The following is an 18,367-nucleotide window of genomic DNA, read 5'->3' as shown; positions in this document are numbered from 1 at the left end:
TTTTCCAAGTGCTTTACTTATTCAATAGGATCTGCTTATTTGATCCAGATATATATGATCAATTACTATTTACTCAAATAAAATTACAAATCCTGAGAGAAATCGCCTGTAAATGACTATCACCTACCTATGTATAATCATCTACCTATGTTGAAGTCTCCGGACAGATTTTGGACCAAGAACCAAAACTTGGTCCAACCGGTCAAATCACGATCTTATTAAACCCCATCCCGACTCATTAAGCCACATGTCGGGATTAATCCATATTAATTTGTATTTAATTTGTATTTTAATAGATTGTATTATAATATGACTATATATTGATTATAAATTTTTAAAAATCCGAATTGAATACTGTAACAACCCCATCTTAAATCAAGACGAGGAGTTACCTACAAATCCAAAAACTGCAAACAGAGCACTAATATCCGATAAACATGATAAATAGAATCACTAAACAATAAAATCTTAACAACACTATAGGTCCATAAATCTCGATCACTGTAACTTAGGGCAGCTCTCCATCACACAGCCCCGGATTCCTCTAAGAACCTGCCAGAAAATCCAAAAACTGCAAACAGAGCACTAATATCCGATAAACATGATAAATAGAATCACTAAACAATAAAATCTTAACAACACTATAGGTCCATAAAACTCGATCACTGTAACTTAGGGCAGCTCTCCATCACACAGCCCCGGATTCCTCTAAGAACCTGCCAGAAGAAGAATACGGCATGAGCCAAATGCCCAGTACGAATTGGAAGCATTTACAAAACAAGAAACATTTAAAATATTTTGACGGTAAAATAAATCAGTTATTTTAAAATAATAGGCTGAAGCAACAAGGGGTTAAGATATTTCATACCGAGATCAAATCAGAACATATACAGATACACACATCATAGGGTACCTAATGCGTGTAACAAACCGGATAACATGTACGGCATATACAACGTCACCGTCAAATCACAAATCAAATCAAACTGAACTGGATGCATCCACGTATCCTGAACAAATAATCAAAATGGCCAAAGCTTCTCCCAAGAGCTAACAGAAGGATACGCCGTGACCAATCACACCGTCACGGAAGTGTCATGTCAATGATGCCGCAAAGACATGGTTGTAATACCCCTACAGCTGAGAAACTCGGTATACCCTATATCTCTAAGGGTCCACATAAAATAGTTTTCACAATTTAAAAATCATACGATACATATATTTCAAATAAGCCGAACAAATCATAATTTGTAAAATCTTTGAAAATCGGAGGACAAATATTTGAATATCTCAAAACAGATTTTAAAATAATTTTTGGAAGTCATGAAAACAGTCCAAAACAGTTTAGCACGAATAGCGATGAATAAAAATGACAAAATCCGTACGAATCAAAATAGTTTATTTCCATCAGGAATAGCCGAGTAAAATTCGAACATAAGTAAAACAGATTCTTCTATAGTTTGGAATACAATTGAAAAAAACGATTTTGAAATAGATTGTGAGATAATTTTCAGAAATCAAATCAGTCAAATAAATATTCGGGGAAGGAACATAGTAAAGATGAAGCGAATATAAAAAGTTGTAACATGAATATCGCTGAATTAAACAGGGTCGAATCCGTACAAACACACCGAACAGAAAGGATCAAAACAACGTAATCAAATTTACCTAACACTAATAGAAGTAGTGCTGAATAAAAGAGAACGAAATCCGTACCTCGAAAATAGCAAATTCAAACACTAGCGAACCTCACAAGGGACCATCTAAACTCCCGAACCCCGACTTTAACTTAAACTCCAATTATTTCCATGATTGCAATCTGCCCAGACCAATAATGTACTGTTTTGACCCTCTAAACGATGTTTTCTGGAAAAACTCAAAACACGAAAGTCGTAGAGAACGAAAAGACCTTTCTGAAAAGGGAAGGCTCATTGAAATCGGAGTTATAACGAATTGGGAATTAAATAAAACGTCCGCTGATTCAGAACTCAAAGAATAAGCAGGATCTGATTAGGTTTTGTAATTTTGAAAACAGTTCGAACATAATCTGAGAAAACATTGTGAACGAAAGTTGTAGGAGATTGAAAGAGCTTTCCGAAACATCAAGAATCGTCGAAATCCGATAAGAATTGAATTTACTACGAATTTTACAAGACAGCTGATTTATGAGAATAAAGCCCTGCGAATTTTTTAATAAAAACGAAGAGAAGGTTGGGTGGCTTTCAAAAGTGTATATAAAAAATTGAGGGAAAACACAATCATTGTATAGAGTCTTGAAACCCTAATCGTAAACCTATCCATTATTCGAATACAAGTCTGATCCATATTCTAACTCTATCGTCCTAGTTTAATTTTAAATCCTTTTCATAATCCAATTTTTAATCCCCTATTTATTAATACTAATCTATTAATATTATTCTAAAAATTACGGGATATCACAAATACCTTCACATTCGTAAATGAATTTTTTTTCAAAATCTTAATTAAATACACTCACTTGAGTTTGATCTCGATCTCGTATCTTCCTGCTAGACCCAATCTGGTCACTACTAAGTCTCGACTAGCACTATTCAAGTCCATCTTTGCACAACCCTTTCCATTTTTCTAATTATGTTTTCTTAAATTTAATTTTCATTTTAATTATTTATATTGAAATGAGACAGAGTTTATAACTATTTTATGGATTGGATTAAGTTTGGTTGCGATAAGATGTACGATTTTGTTTCGTTTGCTGGGATGATTGAATTTGATCGCGATAAGATGTACTCCATCCGTCCCATTTTAACTGCTTTTGACTTTTTTACACGTATTTTAAGATGTTAAAAAAATTACATCTAAACATGATTATTTTTTATAAAATTTATATCAAATAAAAGTTTAGAGTCTAAACTTTTATTTGATATAAGAAATGAAATTTTTTATTGAGTGTAGATATTGTTTTTTTACACCTCAATATACGTGTTAAAAAATCAAACATCAGTTAAAATGGGACAGAGGGAGTACTACTTTGTTTTGTTTGCAGAGATGATAGAGTTTGATCGAGGTGGGATGTGTGATGTGTCAGAATGAAGAAAGGTAACATAGCCTATAAAACAGGCATTGGTTCTGTGATATTATTGGGCTCCGTCTCATTTCTAACCACTTTATTCGACCACTTTTCAAAACTAACCAGTTTTTTTTCGAGCTTTCAAAACTAACCAGTCTAATTCAACGAGAAAGCACGACCCCCACCAAAAACCACTCCAGTAAGGGTCGCACTTTGAAAGAGCGATCCATGCTGAAGTTATTGCCATATGGGTCGCCCTTTCAAAGAGCGACCCATATGGGTTATTTAAAAAAAAAAAAATTCAAAAATCGGAAAATATTATTTCAAAGGGCGACCCATATTATTTATATTATAATATTTTATAATATTATTTATATAATGATATAATATAAAAATATTTTATATTATATAGTGATACATTATTTGTGATATTATATTTTATATTATTATATTATGTAATGATATAATATAATATTATAGATTGTAATATTTAAATATTTAAGCTCATATTGAAGTATAATTTAAAAGGTAATTATATATATATATATATATATATATATATATATATGTATATATATATTTAATTCAAGTTTTAGTAGGTATCTAATTAATAATGTTGTAATTACATAGCTAATAATAAAATTGTGAATTTTTGTAACCTATATGTTTCTATAAAATACCATTGGTTTTTAGCCATTCTCACACATACACACATATTTGATGTGTTATTTTATAACTAACCGCAAGCGCACGGTGTCTGTTGTAGTGCAGACTGGCAAATGCGGGTCGTATCCTTAAGGAGACAGATGCTATCAATTTTATTCAATCACAGTCAATTGTTTCCAGATCAAACGATTATGAGAAATATTTTTTTAACTAACTAATACGACTAAATAACACTCGCTAAAAAGATAAGAAAATAATATATTAAAAATCTAGGGCAATCAGGTCCACCATGCTTACACAATGACTAGCTCTAAGCTAAAGCAATTAAAGCGGTCATGCAACTAGAGTTTGTTCATCTCTCTCGAGTATCAACACTCTTGAAACATGCTCACACAAATAATCACTTTTAGTAATTCGATTAATCAGGTAATTAAAGTAAGGTTAATCTCTCTCGAGTATTAACGCTTTCAGAAATCCAATGATGCTCTCGCACTCAAATTCAATTCTGCTAATTGTATGTGTGCCTCTAGTAGTATATCTCTCGATTATACTCCTATTTGCATAGAATCAATTCATGATATCGGCCGATTACACAAACCAATATTAAAACATATCAATTAGAATTAACCAATCAAACAAATCACTGTAAAATCATGCCAATATCATAGTGCAAACATGGCTTCCCCTTAAATCCTAGAACACACTACTCAATAATAACTAAATAACCAAGACAATCAAAAGACATAATAAAACTAATAAGAATAAAGAAGAGAACCTTTAACCTTCAAAGTGTCACATCTATAAAAGTCATGGCCTCCTCCATTAGTTCTAACCCTAATTCTATTCTAAGAGTGTACAATGATAAAAACTAATCCTCTATCTAAATAATATGTGTCTTTTAATATTTAAAACTATATACAAATAAAACTCCAAAACCAAGTAGGATTTAGTCTCAAAATTCGTAGCTTTCTGTTCTGTCCAGTTTTCCGGCTTTTCCAGTTGGATTTGGCTTCTTGGGCTGTCTCTGAATTAAAGAAGATTTCCCAAGCTTCGCGTGGGCTGTAAGAACGTCCAAATCTGACATCCGGAACTCAAGATATGGCCCAAACAGTGTAGAAATCGGGTTGAACCCAATAAATCCGAATTTCCTTAGAATTTAGCTACAAAATAGCTATTTTAGCTTCAAATCCTTCTCAACTTGGAATTCTTTATTCCCTACAATAAAACATGAAAATATATTAAATAAATATCCAAATCAGTGCAAAATATAATAAAATACAGAATAAAATCATATAGAATATATATATAAAAATATATTCTATCAATATTCTAGATCGACTCGTACAAACAAAGCTCTGAATGGAGAACCATAAAAGATCGAGAAAGGAAGACGAGGGGATGGAAGAATGGGCTTATGAACAAACGAAAGGCGAGCTTTCAATTGCTGCGGAAAGGGCATCGAGGAAGATGAAGTTTGTTGCGGAGATGCGGTTGTTGCAATATCGAGAAGAAAGAAAGGGCAGACAATGGGTGCCGACCATGGATGAGACCGACACTGAGGTTATGTATGGAGTAGGCAGGGCGTTGCGAGAATATCACTTCAAAAAAGATAGAGATACAAATACTTCTTTCTTGAAAGGACAGATCACGGAGGAGCAAAGGGTAGCATTGTTGGAAGAGAGCTGGGCAGAATACGATGCAAAAGTGATAGATATTGTGAAATCAAATTTTGACGAGTATGCAAAGCATCCGTGATGAATTTTGTCATATGTTAGACGTGAGTGATTTTGAAGTAGTTGTAATGTTGTGTTTATGCTCTTACTAAGTGCAATTTCATTGAAATAAATATAATGCAAGTACAAACAACTAGATTTATTGAAAATAAAAGCAAGAACAAAATATATTATTCGGAATCATCATCATCAGTTGCCTCTTCATCCGACATCGGCTCATCGGACAAGTAATTTGGATTTTGAAGAAGTTGACATTCTTCTTCAAAAGTCATTTCCCTGCTGCTAGCAGCTGCCGAATCTTTTACCAACTTAAGCATGTAGAAACGACAACGACGCAACAACATTCTGTTGTTCTCTTCCCTTATTAGTCCCACAGCTTCAATGACCAAACGGCGATAATCACCCCAACTACCGTTGAAGTTACGAGCCGGATACACGCCTAAAGAATCGCGGACGGGGAGCTTTGCACCGAGACCAATCAGATCATTTCGCAACTGATTCGATTCTTCAAGACGGAATGCCCACTCGCGCCGCACTCCAGCGAAATACTCTTTTGGATCGGTGTATCTCAAACTATAGTAGTCGTCATCCATATGTGGTAGCAACCAAATTCTAGAGGATGAGAACATATCGTGATGAGAAGATTTAAGTTTGAAGTTGTAAGTGTAGACACCTTCAATAAACATGAGTACATATAGACTAATAATCCACTGTAGGCATGTGAAGTAGTTGAGTTGGAAGGCTAGGGTTGCACAACTTTCATGGAGTGTAGCCATGTGAAGCTACTTGAGTATAGTGGTGAAGGTGTCTGAATCGGTCCATGTGAAACTGCATAGATTCGTTTACTGTAACCATGATAAAAGTAAATGACATGGTCTTTTTGGCAGAGATTCGGAGACTGTACTTATGTGAACCCTATAATGCACCCATGTGAATTATTTTTTGCAGAAATTCGGAGACTGTAGCCATGTGAAAGTGTACCCATGTGAACCCCTATAATGCACCCACTACACCATAAAAGGGCTATAGCAACGCCAAGCCAGAAATTTGCTCATAAATCGTTGCTGTTTGTTAACAAATTTTGACAAACCAATAACTATTGCAATATTTTTAAAAAATGTTACAAATGAGTATAATTATTTGAAAAATCCATAGCAGCTGCAACGAGTTTTTATAATTGTTACAATAGAGTTCAAAATTTTGGACCCAAAAGTTTCCCAGATTGTAAAAATAAGCGGACTTTTCCTTTTTTTTCTTTTTGTCGGGATTTCCAGCCCAATCAACACACATGCATTGTTATTACTAATATTATTACTTATTATATTATTACATCCATTATTGTCTGAAGATCGAAGCTGAGCACTCAGACGACTACAAGCGCGCGAGAAAGAGGGGACTAGTCAGGGAGATTCAAGCTCGACGTCCGATATTTAGAGAAAGTATTGAGATCGAAGATTCAAGCTCGAAGAACCCACTCAATTTCTCAAACAACATTCAAGCTCGTAGGTAAATAACTGAATTGTATAGTCGATTTTCTTCCCCAAATCAATTTTACTCCTTCAATCGATGTTTATATGTTTGTAAATCGAAATGGGTGTTTCAATTAGTGCTTTTTTGTTGATTAGAGCAATCAGGGCTTGTTAATTTGTTAATCAGGTCTTGTTAATTTGTTGATTTCAAGATCGAAGATTAAAGCTCGAACTTGCAAGATCGAAGAACACCGAAGCTTGAATACTCAAGCTGGAAGGTAAAACCTAAATTTGGCATATCGCAAATCTAGGGTTCTAGCTAAATTTTGGGGGAAAGGCTTGACTAGAAGTGGGTGCACTTGAATTATCTTCTTCTTGCTTCTAAGGTACATAATTTATATTTTATAAGTCTTAATTTCCTGAATTTTTAATTATAAGAATGTTTATTTCGTTGGACAGATTTTTGGATTTATATGTGGTATAATGTTTTCTTGTTAATGGTGTTAAATTGATGCATAATGAGTGAGTAAGAAAATGAATTGGTGGATGATGAGTGAGTCTGTGTCTTGTAAATCACTTACAAGGCCAGTAACATAAATTTCGTTCCTCTGTTTGAATTTTGAAAGAACAGAGACCAAATTTGTTTGTTCCTCTTTTCAGCTTCTTAAATTGCATTTTATTTGTCTTTTACATATGCAACTACTGCATTTTATTATGTCAAAGATTTTAGTTATGTGGTGGGGAAGCCAAAACAAGTTTTATGGCACCAATCCAAAATGAAAAATGCCGTTTATTCTGTGTTGAGACTATATTTGAATGTCAATCTTTTATCTACCAAGTATAGATAATGCAAAACGACACTGATTTATGCTGGTTCATGCTACCAAAGGCAAAACTAAACGAGATGAAGCCAGGAATGCGATCGCAGGAATTAAAAGATGCTCTTGGGATGCCTGATAATGCTCCTCCTTCATGGCTCATTAATATGCAGGTAAGAAACTAGTATTTTGAAGATAATGTATTTTTATTTATGTAAACATAGCAGTTGACCCTTGTAAGAAGAGGAGAAAATTTCTTATTTAATAATTTCTAACTATTTGTCTATCTAAAATCAGGTTGAATTGATGTATTATGTGTTTAAAACTACTCTGTCTTAATCAGTTTTTAATCCAATTGTCAACTCTAGATTAAAGCATTGTTATAATTTATTAATGAGAGATGATAATTTATAGGTGGTGTGCACGTAGCAAATGCGATGTCTATCAGGCTGATTTCAAGTTATGTGTGTTTGTGTGTGGATCTTCCAGGGCCAACGCAAGAGGACCATATCAAATACAGGGCCCTAGCGATGCTTGAGAAGTTGATATCTGAGCCTTTCAAGATTTAGGATATGGTTATGCTTTGAAAGGTGATAGTTTTATATTTGATGGAAGGCTTCCAATAAAGGTAGAGCTGTAGAGGTTCTTGTGCAGATGTTCTTGATTATTGACAAGAACAATGGCAGTTGTTTGATTGCCACCATAAGTTCTGGCTAGTGTGCTACTAAAGTTTTTTATTTTTTTTAGTACTTGAATCTTTAGTAGTTTAATGATGCGGTGATGCGGCCTTTCTCTCATTTCAGTATTATAGAAAGAAATCTAGTTGATTACTTTACGAAGATACAAAAACTTACTTACTCTTTCTTTCATATGGCCTGTTTGGCTTCAAATAATTGTCTTTAGGAACGTAAGCACCAATGCACTGTCTGTTATCTACCTGCTTGTATACTTCGGGGATTTCCTATAGACTGGAGATCAGATATTGCGACGCCTGCAGTAGCATATGGAAGCAGAACTGGGGGAAGCACAAGGGCTGGATTATTTAGAACTCCAATATCAGGGGGAGTGTAGAGTGAAACTTCAGCTAATGGCTTACCTAGACTAGCCTTAGCATTTCACAATTTGATGGAACAGGTAAAACTTTTTTCTGTCTTAAATTTTCATCATGACTTTAAGCCTTGTAAAACTTGCTTTTGTACTTGTTTTCTATTTCACAAGTTCTGATCTTGCTCTTGCTATCCTACAATGCAAGGGTAGGAAGCAATGACCTGTTTCGCTTGCATATTTGTACACTATTGAATAATTATTAAAGAATAATGAAGATTATATTAAATTATATAGGACTTCAGTAAGAAGTTTTTATAGGTTGTAAGAGAAATCTAAGAATTGCATTAGTTGAGTAGGTTTCAGTTATTTTATGTAAGAATTATTTAATATAATAGGAAGAAGTATCTGAAGGAAATACCTAGGATTTAGAATCTGTGGAATGGTGACTACATCTAATGGTCACTCAGCTTAGAGTTTTTGTTATTTCCAGATCCTGTAGATATTAAGAATTAAACAACATATGAGAGGCTTCTCTTACTTTAGTCTTTTATATTTCTAGTATACATCAAAAGGTTAGGTTGCTTAACTAAAATGTAAAATTACTGATACTCTTGGTACTTCAATCAGCTAGACTAACTTGTCTTATTATTGTGACAGTTCCATTCTGAAGTGTACTTGAAAAGCCTAAAAAGTTCCTTGGGACACTAGAAGCAACTTTAAAGTAGCTTATGCTGGATGCAAAGAGCGCACATGGATTTAATATCTATCCCTGGCTCCATCAGGCGGTGGGCAATGTGGTTGCTGAAATGGAAAGAAGGCGGCGATGTGGACAAAGCCAAAGCACAACTCCTGGAAGAGATGATTAACATATGTGTAGGCCTTTTATTATCAAACAAGATCTTGTCACATCCTCACTACCAATCTCTTTCTACCATCACCAATCGGCTCTACCATCAGCTTAGTATTTTGTTTAAATTATGTAGACTCAGTCTTTTGTTTAAATTTTGCCTTAGACTTTAATGGCTAATTTATGTATGCAATTTAGATTTGGAATGTTTTGTAAGACTATATTGTAACAGCCATAGTACCGATTTTGGATTGCTGGCTACTGATACAATTGGATTGTTAATTGACAATTGAAAATTGTGGCTATATGCCTGGCTAATTGTATGTATTTGCAACAAGGATCTTTTCAATTTTCTTTTGTAAAAATGTTGCTATTTCATCGAACTATGTTGCTAAAAAGTTACAAAAGTATTGCAATATGATCGAAATCATTGCAATAGATTGGTCAAAATCATTGCAATTGATCTAATATTGTTGCTTTAAAGTCATTAAAATCATACGAATTAAAGCTAATGCAATACTATTTAGACGTTGCTGTAGGCAAAAATTTGTTGCTAAATCGATTTATCGCAATGAATTAATTCTGTTGCTATATGGTGCTATATTCGTTGCTAAATCCACCAATTGCAACGCGGTCAGATGCAACGCCAAAATTTTGCACTTTTGTTGCCATAGACTCAATTGCAACAAATATAGCACTTAAAGTAATGTTTTCTCAGCGTTGCTATAAGCAATCTATGGTGTAGTGACCCATGTGAAACTGCATAGATTCGTTTACTGTAACCATGATAAAAGTAAATGACATGGTCTTTTTGGCAGAGATTCGGAGACTGTACTCATGTGAACCCTATAATGCACCCATGTGAATTATTTTTTGCAGAAATTCGGAGACTGTAGCCATGTGAAGCCTATAATGCACCCATGACAGAGATTCCATTATTTTCTTCCGCAATAATGGTAATATGGTGAGTAAACATTTGTATGAAGGGAGCGTACTTGGGAAATTGGCCTTATAAATAGTGGAAAACTTGTTCACACTTTTTAAACAAATCTTAATTACATGGATCCAATAGGTGAGGTTGTTCAAGGGGATACGTGCTACTGTGAAAGGCTTGCCGTTCATAGTACTTATCGAGGGACTGGGCCTAATGCTGGAAGAATGATGTCCCGGTGTGCACTATGGCCAGAGGGGTGCGGATACATGTTTTGGATCTATGACCCACTTGAGGCGCGTGCTACTACAGTGCTTACTGAGATGACTAAGGAGATGAGCGACCTCATATGGGATCATCACTTTGCAAAGGAGAGGATTAGGGAGAGGCATGATGAAGAAGTTAAATCTGTGAAAGGAAAAAAGAAAGGGGAGGGTTGTTCAAAAAATAAAAACGAACGTTGATTTAAGTTCATGTCCTAGTAACATGCATGTGTTGTTGTGTTTCTTATTATGTACTTACAATAATACATTGTCCTTCCCCACTTTACGAACCCAGTCTTATGTATTAAGTTGTTTATTTTTTTATATTTTAAACTGATGGACTTATCATTTTCACCTATAAATAAGTCCCTCCCTCATCATCTCACCTTCATCACTATCTCAAACACATTATAACATTTATGGATTCCGTTGTTGTCGATAAGTGCTACTGTGACAAAGTCCTTGTTAAGAGAGTTTGTCATGACAACGGTCCCGACGTTGGTAGACGGATGTTGCAATGTCCTAACGGCGCTAGTGGTTGTGGTTACTTAGTATGGCTAGATGAGCGGCTAGACACCCGGTCAACTGTGGTCATCAACAAACTTTCTGAGGAAATAAGTGACCTCAAATGGTCTCAGGCAGTGGAAATTGCAGAAATGGAGACGAAGCATGCTGAAAGAGTAAAAAAATTGAAGAAGACCATGAAGGGTGATGGATCTCGATGGGATGCTGAGGATGTTTGATGTTTTTCATGTTTTGTGTTTGTCTTTCAATGTTTTTTAACTTATGCACATCTCTATCTATTTTATAAGTGTTCCAAATATTGTTATCTCGTGTTTTTCATGTTATGTGTTTTTCTTTGTCATTGTTTGTTGGAATAAAACTGATGTTATGCAAGAATGTTTATGTTATCCACAAAATACGTGCACAAAGACAATAATCTTGAAAAAACCTCGCTTCTTTACCGGATGAACGGATCTTGAAGTAAGCTTCATTTTTGTTTTGGTTGGAATTGTGTAAACACTAGATTCTTCTTATCAGATTTCTCCATATGTTTTGGCAAGGCGTAATTTTTTTTTGTCACAATATGGCATTAGCATTTAGTTATGAGTGTAATGAACATTTATGTAGAGTACAGAAACGGTTTTAACTTTTAAGGGAGCGTTAGGTTCTTCTTTTTGGTTATGTATCTCTCTGGAGTACTTAGCAATTAAATATTTGATTTTCATACGAAGAAATATATTTTGAGTGTTTCATGCCTTCTTCTCTTGCGTAATTTTACTTCCAGAAAATTAGGCGTAATTAAAATATGAGATATATAAGGTCATTTTAAATATGCTATGTTTGAGTGGCATTTTAAGTGTTACGTTGATGCTTACTATGTTTATGTGGCTTTGTCATTGTTTGTCGGAAAAAAACTGATGTTATGCAATAATGTTTACATACATAATGACACCTAAACTGAAAAACAGCAACAACTACCAAGTGTTCATACATAAGCAACAAGTACCAAATAAACATACATAAGCAAACAACGCAACTACAAACTGAAAATACATAAACTCAAAAGACATAAACTACTTCTTCTTATGCCCGAAGATATGGCTGCCCGTGTGACATCTTTTGCCCTTCCCCTTTGCATCTCTGGGTGGCTGCTGTCTCTGCTCAGGCTGGGACGGCCCCTCGGGTTCCGACTGATCTCGTACTGCCCACGGGCTACTCTCACCAGCGTACGCACCAAAACTATGCATATGTACAGGAGTAGGAGTGGACCTCACCCCTGCCGGTGTAACTGGAAACGCATGTGCCCCGAACACGTAGGATGGGCTACCAAATGACGGGACCGGGGCCTGTAGCGGAGGTGTGGTGTACTGATCGGTCAGGAATGACATGTCAGGACGATAAACATCTCGATCAGCAAACTGGTATGACTCCTGAAGTGGAGGAGAAACATGTGTGTGCCCACCACTAGGAGAGGTGTCCTCGTCAGCCCCTAAATTCACCGCAAAACCACCATCACCACCTACGTAGTCATCCCCTGCAGTCTCAGTTGCCACCTCGGTCCAACGGGGCCATTCCCCCGCCCCTGAAGGGCCCCGTGCATCCCTATCTGGCGCAGTAGAGGTGCCAACATGGTGCGACCAGCTACTACTGCCCACATGAGTGTAGTAAGTGCCAGGCTCCGGGTCAACTGGTGTGACAGGAAGCCGACCTCTGCGTGTCGGAGGGCCTCCGTGACCCCTGACACGAGCAATCACCCCCTGTAGCAGACTCTGTGCCCAATTGAGATCGGGAGCAGCAGGGTCAATGGCAGAGTCCACCTCTAGAAGCTGCTCCTCCTGTTACCAAACATAAACATGCAAAGAGAAGTCAGGCCGAGAATACATTTTAGATGACATAACATATGCAGTAGAACAAAAGTAATTGTGGAAGACAGTAAAATAGTTGTTTACCAATGACTGTGTGGCGCCCTGTGTCCCCTGAAAAGCATCCGCTCTACGCCAGAACAATGGGTTAACCATGTATCTACGTGTAACCTGGAGGTACCAAGGCATGTATGCGGGAGAGCAACCATTGCCCAAAATGAATGGCGGAGATGTCATAGCTCGTGCAAGAGACGTATCCCAGTAATGAATGTATATCTCCCTGGCGCCCTGCCAGTCAATGGACTCATTGACGACGTCGTGCAACTCATGATGATTCCTACGTGGGGAGGATGTAGGTATGTCATGTACGAACCCAAACTGCCTCGTGACCCTGTCAGTATAACACCACTCCACATATGCCATGTACATCAAAGGGGTGGGAGCTGTCCACTGCAAGTACAATGTCTGCTCGGGCTGAAACTCATCATCTAAATATGCATACAGCCACCACAAAAACTGTTCCACACCCATGTTATCCAACTCGTACCGGGTCATACGACTCTGAGCGTCCGGCACCTGAGTACGGGTCACTGAAGCCACCCACCTACAACAAAATGTTTAAATTAAGGACGAGAAGTAGTGCATGTGCAATAATTGAATACGTTTATGAGAAGAGTAGCATATTACATACCTAAGCGCAAGTGGGTAAGTGTACTGGGGTTGAGACCTGAGATGTGGAGCTATCGTAGGGAACCGCTCGTATATCCACACCTGGTATCAAAGTACATATATTTGCACATCAAGTTGTATGGGAAGACAATTTGTTAAAACTAAATGACAGTAATGGGATTTAGTGGAAGTAATGCGTACCTGAAGTAATGTGGCATACCCAGTGAAGTCTTTGACTCCTCTGCTCGCATCACACATCTTCCTGTATGTGTAGGAAAGAATAGCACTACCCCAACTATAACCACCCAGGCTCTCCAGGTCATCTAGTAACCGAAGAAGGCTTAGCGGCACAGAGTTCCCGCTGGCATGTGGAAACAACGATCCGATCACACAAAGTAGGTGTGCCCTAATGTGAAAGATAGACTGCGCACCAAAATCCTCAGCCGACTCGTCCAACCGGTGACATCTGCCAAAGTGTGTAATCAACCACCGGATCTTCAAATTGTCCTTCCTCAAATCAGCGGTGTCAGGAGCCAGTCCAAGTAAATCTCGTACCCAAGCCACCTTCTGAGCTGGAGTGAAGGTGTACCCGTGCAGGATAAGTGGTCGGCCAGTGGTCCGTAAGCCGAGAATGTGATGAACATCCTCCAGTGTGATGGTGGCCTCGCCAAATGAAAAGTGGAAAGTGTGCGTCTCTGGACCCACCTCTCAATGAAGGCTGTGATCACCCCCTGTCATGCCTGACCTTCCCCAGCCTGAAAATCCATCCAAAACCCGCGGCCGTGATGGCAGCCACTATCGAGACATGCGGCCGGTGATTTTTAACTGTGTTCCAATAATCACCGAAGTTGACCCTCACTACCAAATCCTCCGGTGGCTGGCACAATTAAAATTCAAAATGTGTCAGTAGTTTATCATAAAGCAGACGTTTTATTCTAATAAATAGCAATAAGTCAGGTCATTACCTCTCTCATGTTCCACACCGCCTCAGACCTGTGATCCGTCTGCAATGTCAACAAGCTGTCATCGATTAGGTTGGGATGGTGAACTACGGGATCCATATGCGCCAACAAATAAATTTCAATTTTAATTCGAATTTAAAAATTCCTAACAAGTACCCATATATTAAACTCAAATTTCTAAATTTCATATCAAATCCCATATATATTAATATTTTAATTCCGAATATATTATATTCGTATATTATAGCATATTAATATTTATATTTTAAATATTAATAATTTAATTCCGAATGTTTTTCGAATATATTATATTCGTATATTATAGCATATTAATATTCGTATATATATTAATATTTTAATTCCGAATGTTTTTTGAATTTTATGTTTTTCGAATTAAAATATGAATATTATGTTTTCGAATATTATAATATTAATATTTTGATTTGAATTTTAATATTAATTCGAATTATGTTAAATTACCCTAAAAATTAGTTAAAATCTCATAATTACCCTAAAAATTCCTAAAAACTCCTAAAAATGCCTAAAATAAGCATAATTTAAAATCTAAATTCAGATATTAATATTTTAGTTACAATATTAATATTTCGAATATCATGTTTTTCATTTCATATTTTAATTTCGAATTTTAATATTTTAATATTAATATTTTAATTTTAATATTATGTTTTTCGAATATTATAATATTAATATTTTAATATTATAATATCAATATTTTAATATTATGTTTTTCGAATTTTATGTTTTTCGAATTAAAATATGAATATTATGTTTTCGAATATTATCATATTAATATTTTGATTTGAATTTTAATATTAATTCGAATTATGTTAAATTACCCTAAAAATTAGTTAAAATCTCATAATTACCCTAAAAATTCCTAAAAACTCCTAAAAATGCCTAAAATAAGCATAATTTAAAATCTAAATTCAGATATTAATATTTTAGTTACAATATTAATATTTCGAATATCATGTTTTTCATTTCATATTTTAATTTCGAATTTTAATATTTTAATATTAATATTTTAATTTTAATATTATGTTTTTAGAATATTATAATATTAATATTTTAATATTATAATATCAATATTTTAATATTATGTTTTTCGAATTTTATGTTTTTCGAATTAAAATATGAATATTATGTTTTCGAATATTATCATATTAATATTTTGATTTGAATTTTAATATTAATTCGAATTATGTTAAATTACCCTAAAAATTAGTTAAAATCTCATAATTACCCTAAAAATTCCTAAAAACTCCTAAAAATGCCTAAAATAAGCATAATTTAAAATCTAAATTCAGATATTAATATTTTAGTTACAATATTAATATTTCGAATATCATGTTTTTCATTTCATATTTTAATTTCGAATTTTAATATTTTAATATTAATATTTTAATTTTAATATTATGTTTTTCGAATATTATAATATTAATATTTTAATATTATAATATCAATATTTTAATATTATGTTTTTCGAATTTTATGTTTTTCGAATTAAAATATGAATATTATGTTTTCGAATATTATCATATTAATATTTTGATTTGAATTTTAATATTAATTCGAATTATGTTAAATTATCCTAAAAATTAGTTAAAAACTCATAATTACCCTAAAAATTCCTAAAAATTTCTAAAAATGCCTAAAAATTCCAAAAAATTACCCTAAAAATTCCTTAAAATCTCATAATTATTAAGCTATTTCAAATTTCAAAATTTCATATCAAATTCATATCACATCTCAATCATGCAAAATCTACCATATCATACAACAAATTAATTAAAATGAGAGCATTATATATGAATATATATATACATACACTATTTTTGAGAGAAGATTAGGTTAATACGTTCAAATTAGTGCTAATCGAGGTTGATTTTGAAGCTTGTAATCAGATTTCTTGCGACCCTCTCCTTTGTTTTCCGATCTTGGCGACCCTCTCCTCCCTAATTTGCGTTTCACCGAGCTGTTAGTTTTCTTCCGGCCAGCCGCCCCTTTCTTCTTCACTCGCCTCAACTGAAGTTTATGTTTTTTCTCCTCTGTTTTATGCGTGTCTCGGCTGACTAGGGTATAAAATACTTCAGCTAGGGTCGCTCTTTGAAACAGCGCCCCCTACAGAAATATTTGTGTATGGGTCGCTGTTTCAAAGCGCGCCCCATACTGTATATATTTATGTTTGGGTCGCTGTTTCAAAGCGCGACCCGTGTTGTAAAATTGTTTTCGTGCAGGTCGCTGTTTCTCGTTGATTTAGACTGGTTAGTTTTGAAAACTCGAAAAAAAACTGGTTAGTTTTGAAAAGTGGTCGAACAAAGTGGTTATAAATGAGAGGGAGCCGATATTATTGCCTTTGTCTCACTAAATTAGTAAATTATACTACCACCGTCCGTCTTAGTTCTTACCGGTATATATGAGTACCGCGACGATGCACGCATTTAATATTTTTTGAAGTATGATTTTATAATTTACTTTTTATTTTCTCAAAAAAATTAACATTTAGATTTTTATTTTCTGTATAATAAATTTAAAACAATCAAATGTCTATATAGAAAAAAAATAAGTCATAAAACTATATTTTATTGGAGCATTAAAATGTGTGTTGGACAATAAAAAAATGTGTATAATTGAATGGGAGAGGGAGGATGCATTATAATTTTATAATCCGATCATCGAATTTCATACCGATCCCTGAACCCCGAACGACGATCCTTATCATCCCCGATCTCCGCCACGAACGGGAAACGGGTTCCCCGCGGAGATTCTGGAAATTTTATTTATAATAAAAAATTAATAACTTTATAATTATTATATACATTTAATAAAAATAATAATCTACTAACTCGTAATGTCCTAATAAACGGATATTATCTCATATTTTTAACATCAATCATATTACAATTGATCTGTAATAAAAATAAATGATAATATTAAAATTATAAAATATTTATATTATATTATAAACAAATTGATCAATAAAAAACTAGGGTTGTAATTCGAGCCGGGTCGAGCCGGGTTTAGGTTATTCGAGTTCGAGTTCGGGTTTAATATAAACGAGCCGAGCCGGGCGAAAATGTTATACGAGCTGAAAATTGTGTCCGAAACCGACTCGTTTTTTTCACGAGCCGGGTCGAGCTTACTCGCGAGTTTAACGAGTCGGGTTCGTACGAGCCGGGTTCGGGTAACTCGTTTAACTCACTTGTTAAAACTGCCCTGTCCATAATAATTCATAAGCCCGGGCCCAAAAACAAATGATAACCCGTTAACATAATACCCCTAACAGCCCAAGTGCCTAACCCAGCAAGGCAGCAACTCATCAGCAAGGCGAATACACTTGAGTTTAAACACACAAATCCCTAATCCGATTGTCGACTACTACGGCGGGTGCGAGTGAGAGTTTCAAATGCTTCGACTCATGAAGTAAGTTACTAAGTTGTTAATTTCTGCTTTTAGAGAGTTATGGAGGAGTAGTGAGAGAGGAGAAGAATGATGAAAGAGAAGAAGTGGTTTCATTTCACTAAACAAC

At 35.0% G+C, this 18,367-nt stretch overlaps 1 protein-coding gene and 1 long non-coding RNA gene across 4 annotated transcripts; one reads left to right on the top strand and one right to left on the bottom strand.

Annotated features, from left to right (window-relative positions):
- Positions 1–6,769: 6,769 nt before the first annotated feature.
- Positions 6,770–9,960, top strand: LOC108226964 (uncharacterized). 3 transcript variants are annotated; one of them, XR_010284288.1, is made up of 5 exons: positions 6,770–6,951; positions 7,102–7,300; positions 7,804–7,905; positions 8,222–8,866; positions 9,437–9,960. It is a non-coding gene; the product is annotated as an uncharacterized LOC108226964 (long non-coding RNA). The 3 variants fall into 3 exon arrangements; XR_010284287.1 differs by having other exon boundaries at positions 8,147–8,866; XR_001807762.2 differs by having other exon boundaries at positions 6,771–6,951; positions 7,127–7,300; positions 8,147–8,866.
- A 2,337-nt stretch (positions 9,961–12,297) lies between these two features.
- LOC108224939 (uncharacterized) lies at positions 12,298–16,878 on the bottom strand. Its single transcript, XM_017399705.2, has 6 exons — positions 16,697–16,878; positions 14,821–14,859; positions 14,057–14,732; positions 13,878–13,957; positions 13,274–13,790; positions 12,298–13,159 (listed from the first exon to the last, which is right to left on the bottom strand). The coding sequence occupies exons 3-6, from the start codon at positions 14,111–14,113 to the stop codon at positions 12,398–12,400; spliced, it is 1,416 nt and encodes a 471-aa protein (XP_017255194.2). The 5' UTR covers positions 14,114–14,732; positions 14,821–14,859; positions 16,697–16,878; the 3' UTR covers positions 12,298–12,397.
- Positions 16,879–18,367: the final 1,489 nt, after the last annotated feature.

Source organism: Daucus carota, chromosome 6, assembly GCF_001625215.2.
Source record: "Daucus carota subsp. sativus chromosome 6, DH1 v3.0, whole genome shotgun sequence".
In the NCBI taxonomy this organism is placed as follows: domain Eukaryota; kingdom Viridiplantae; phylum Streptophyta; class Magnoliopsida; order Apiales; family Apiaceae; genus Daucus; species Daucus carota.
This window is presented reverse-complemented; position numbering and strand designations above follow the sequence as displayed.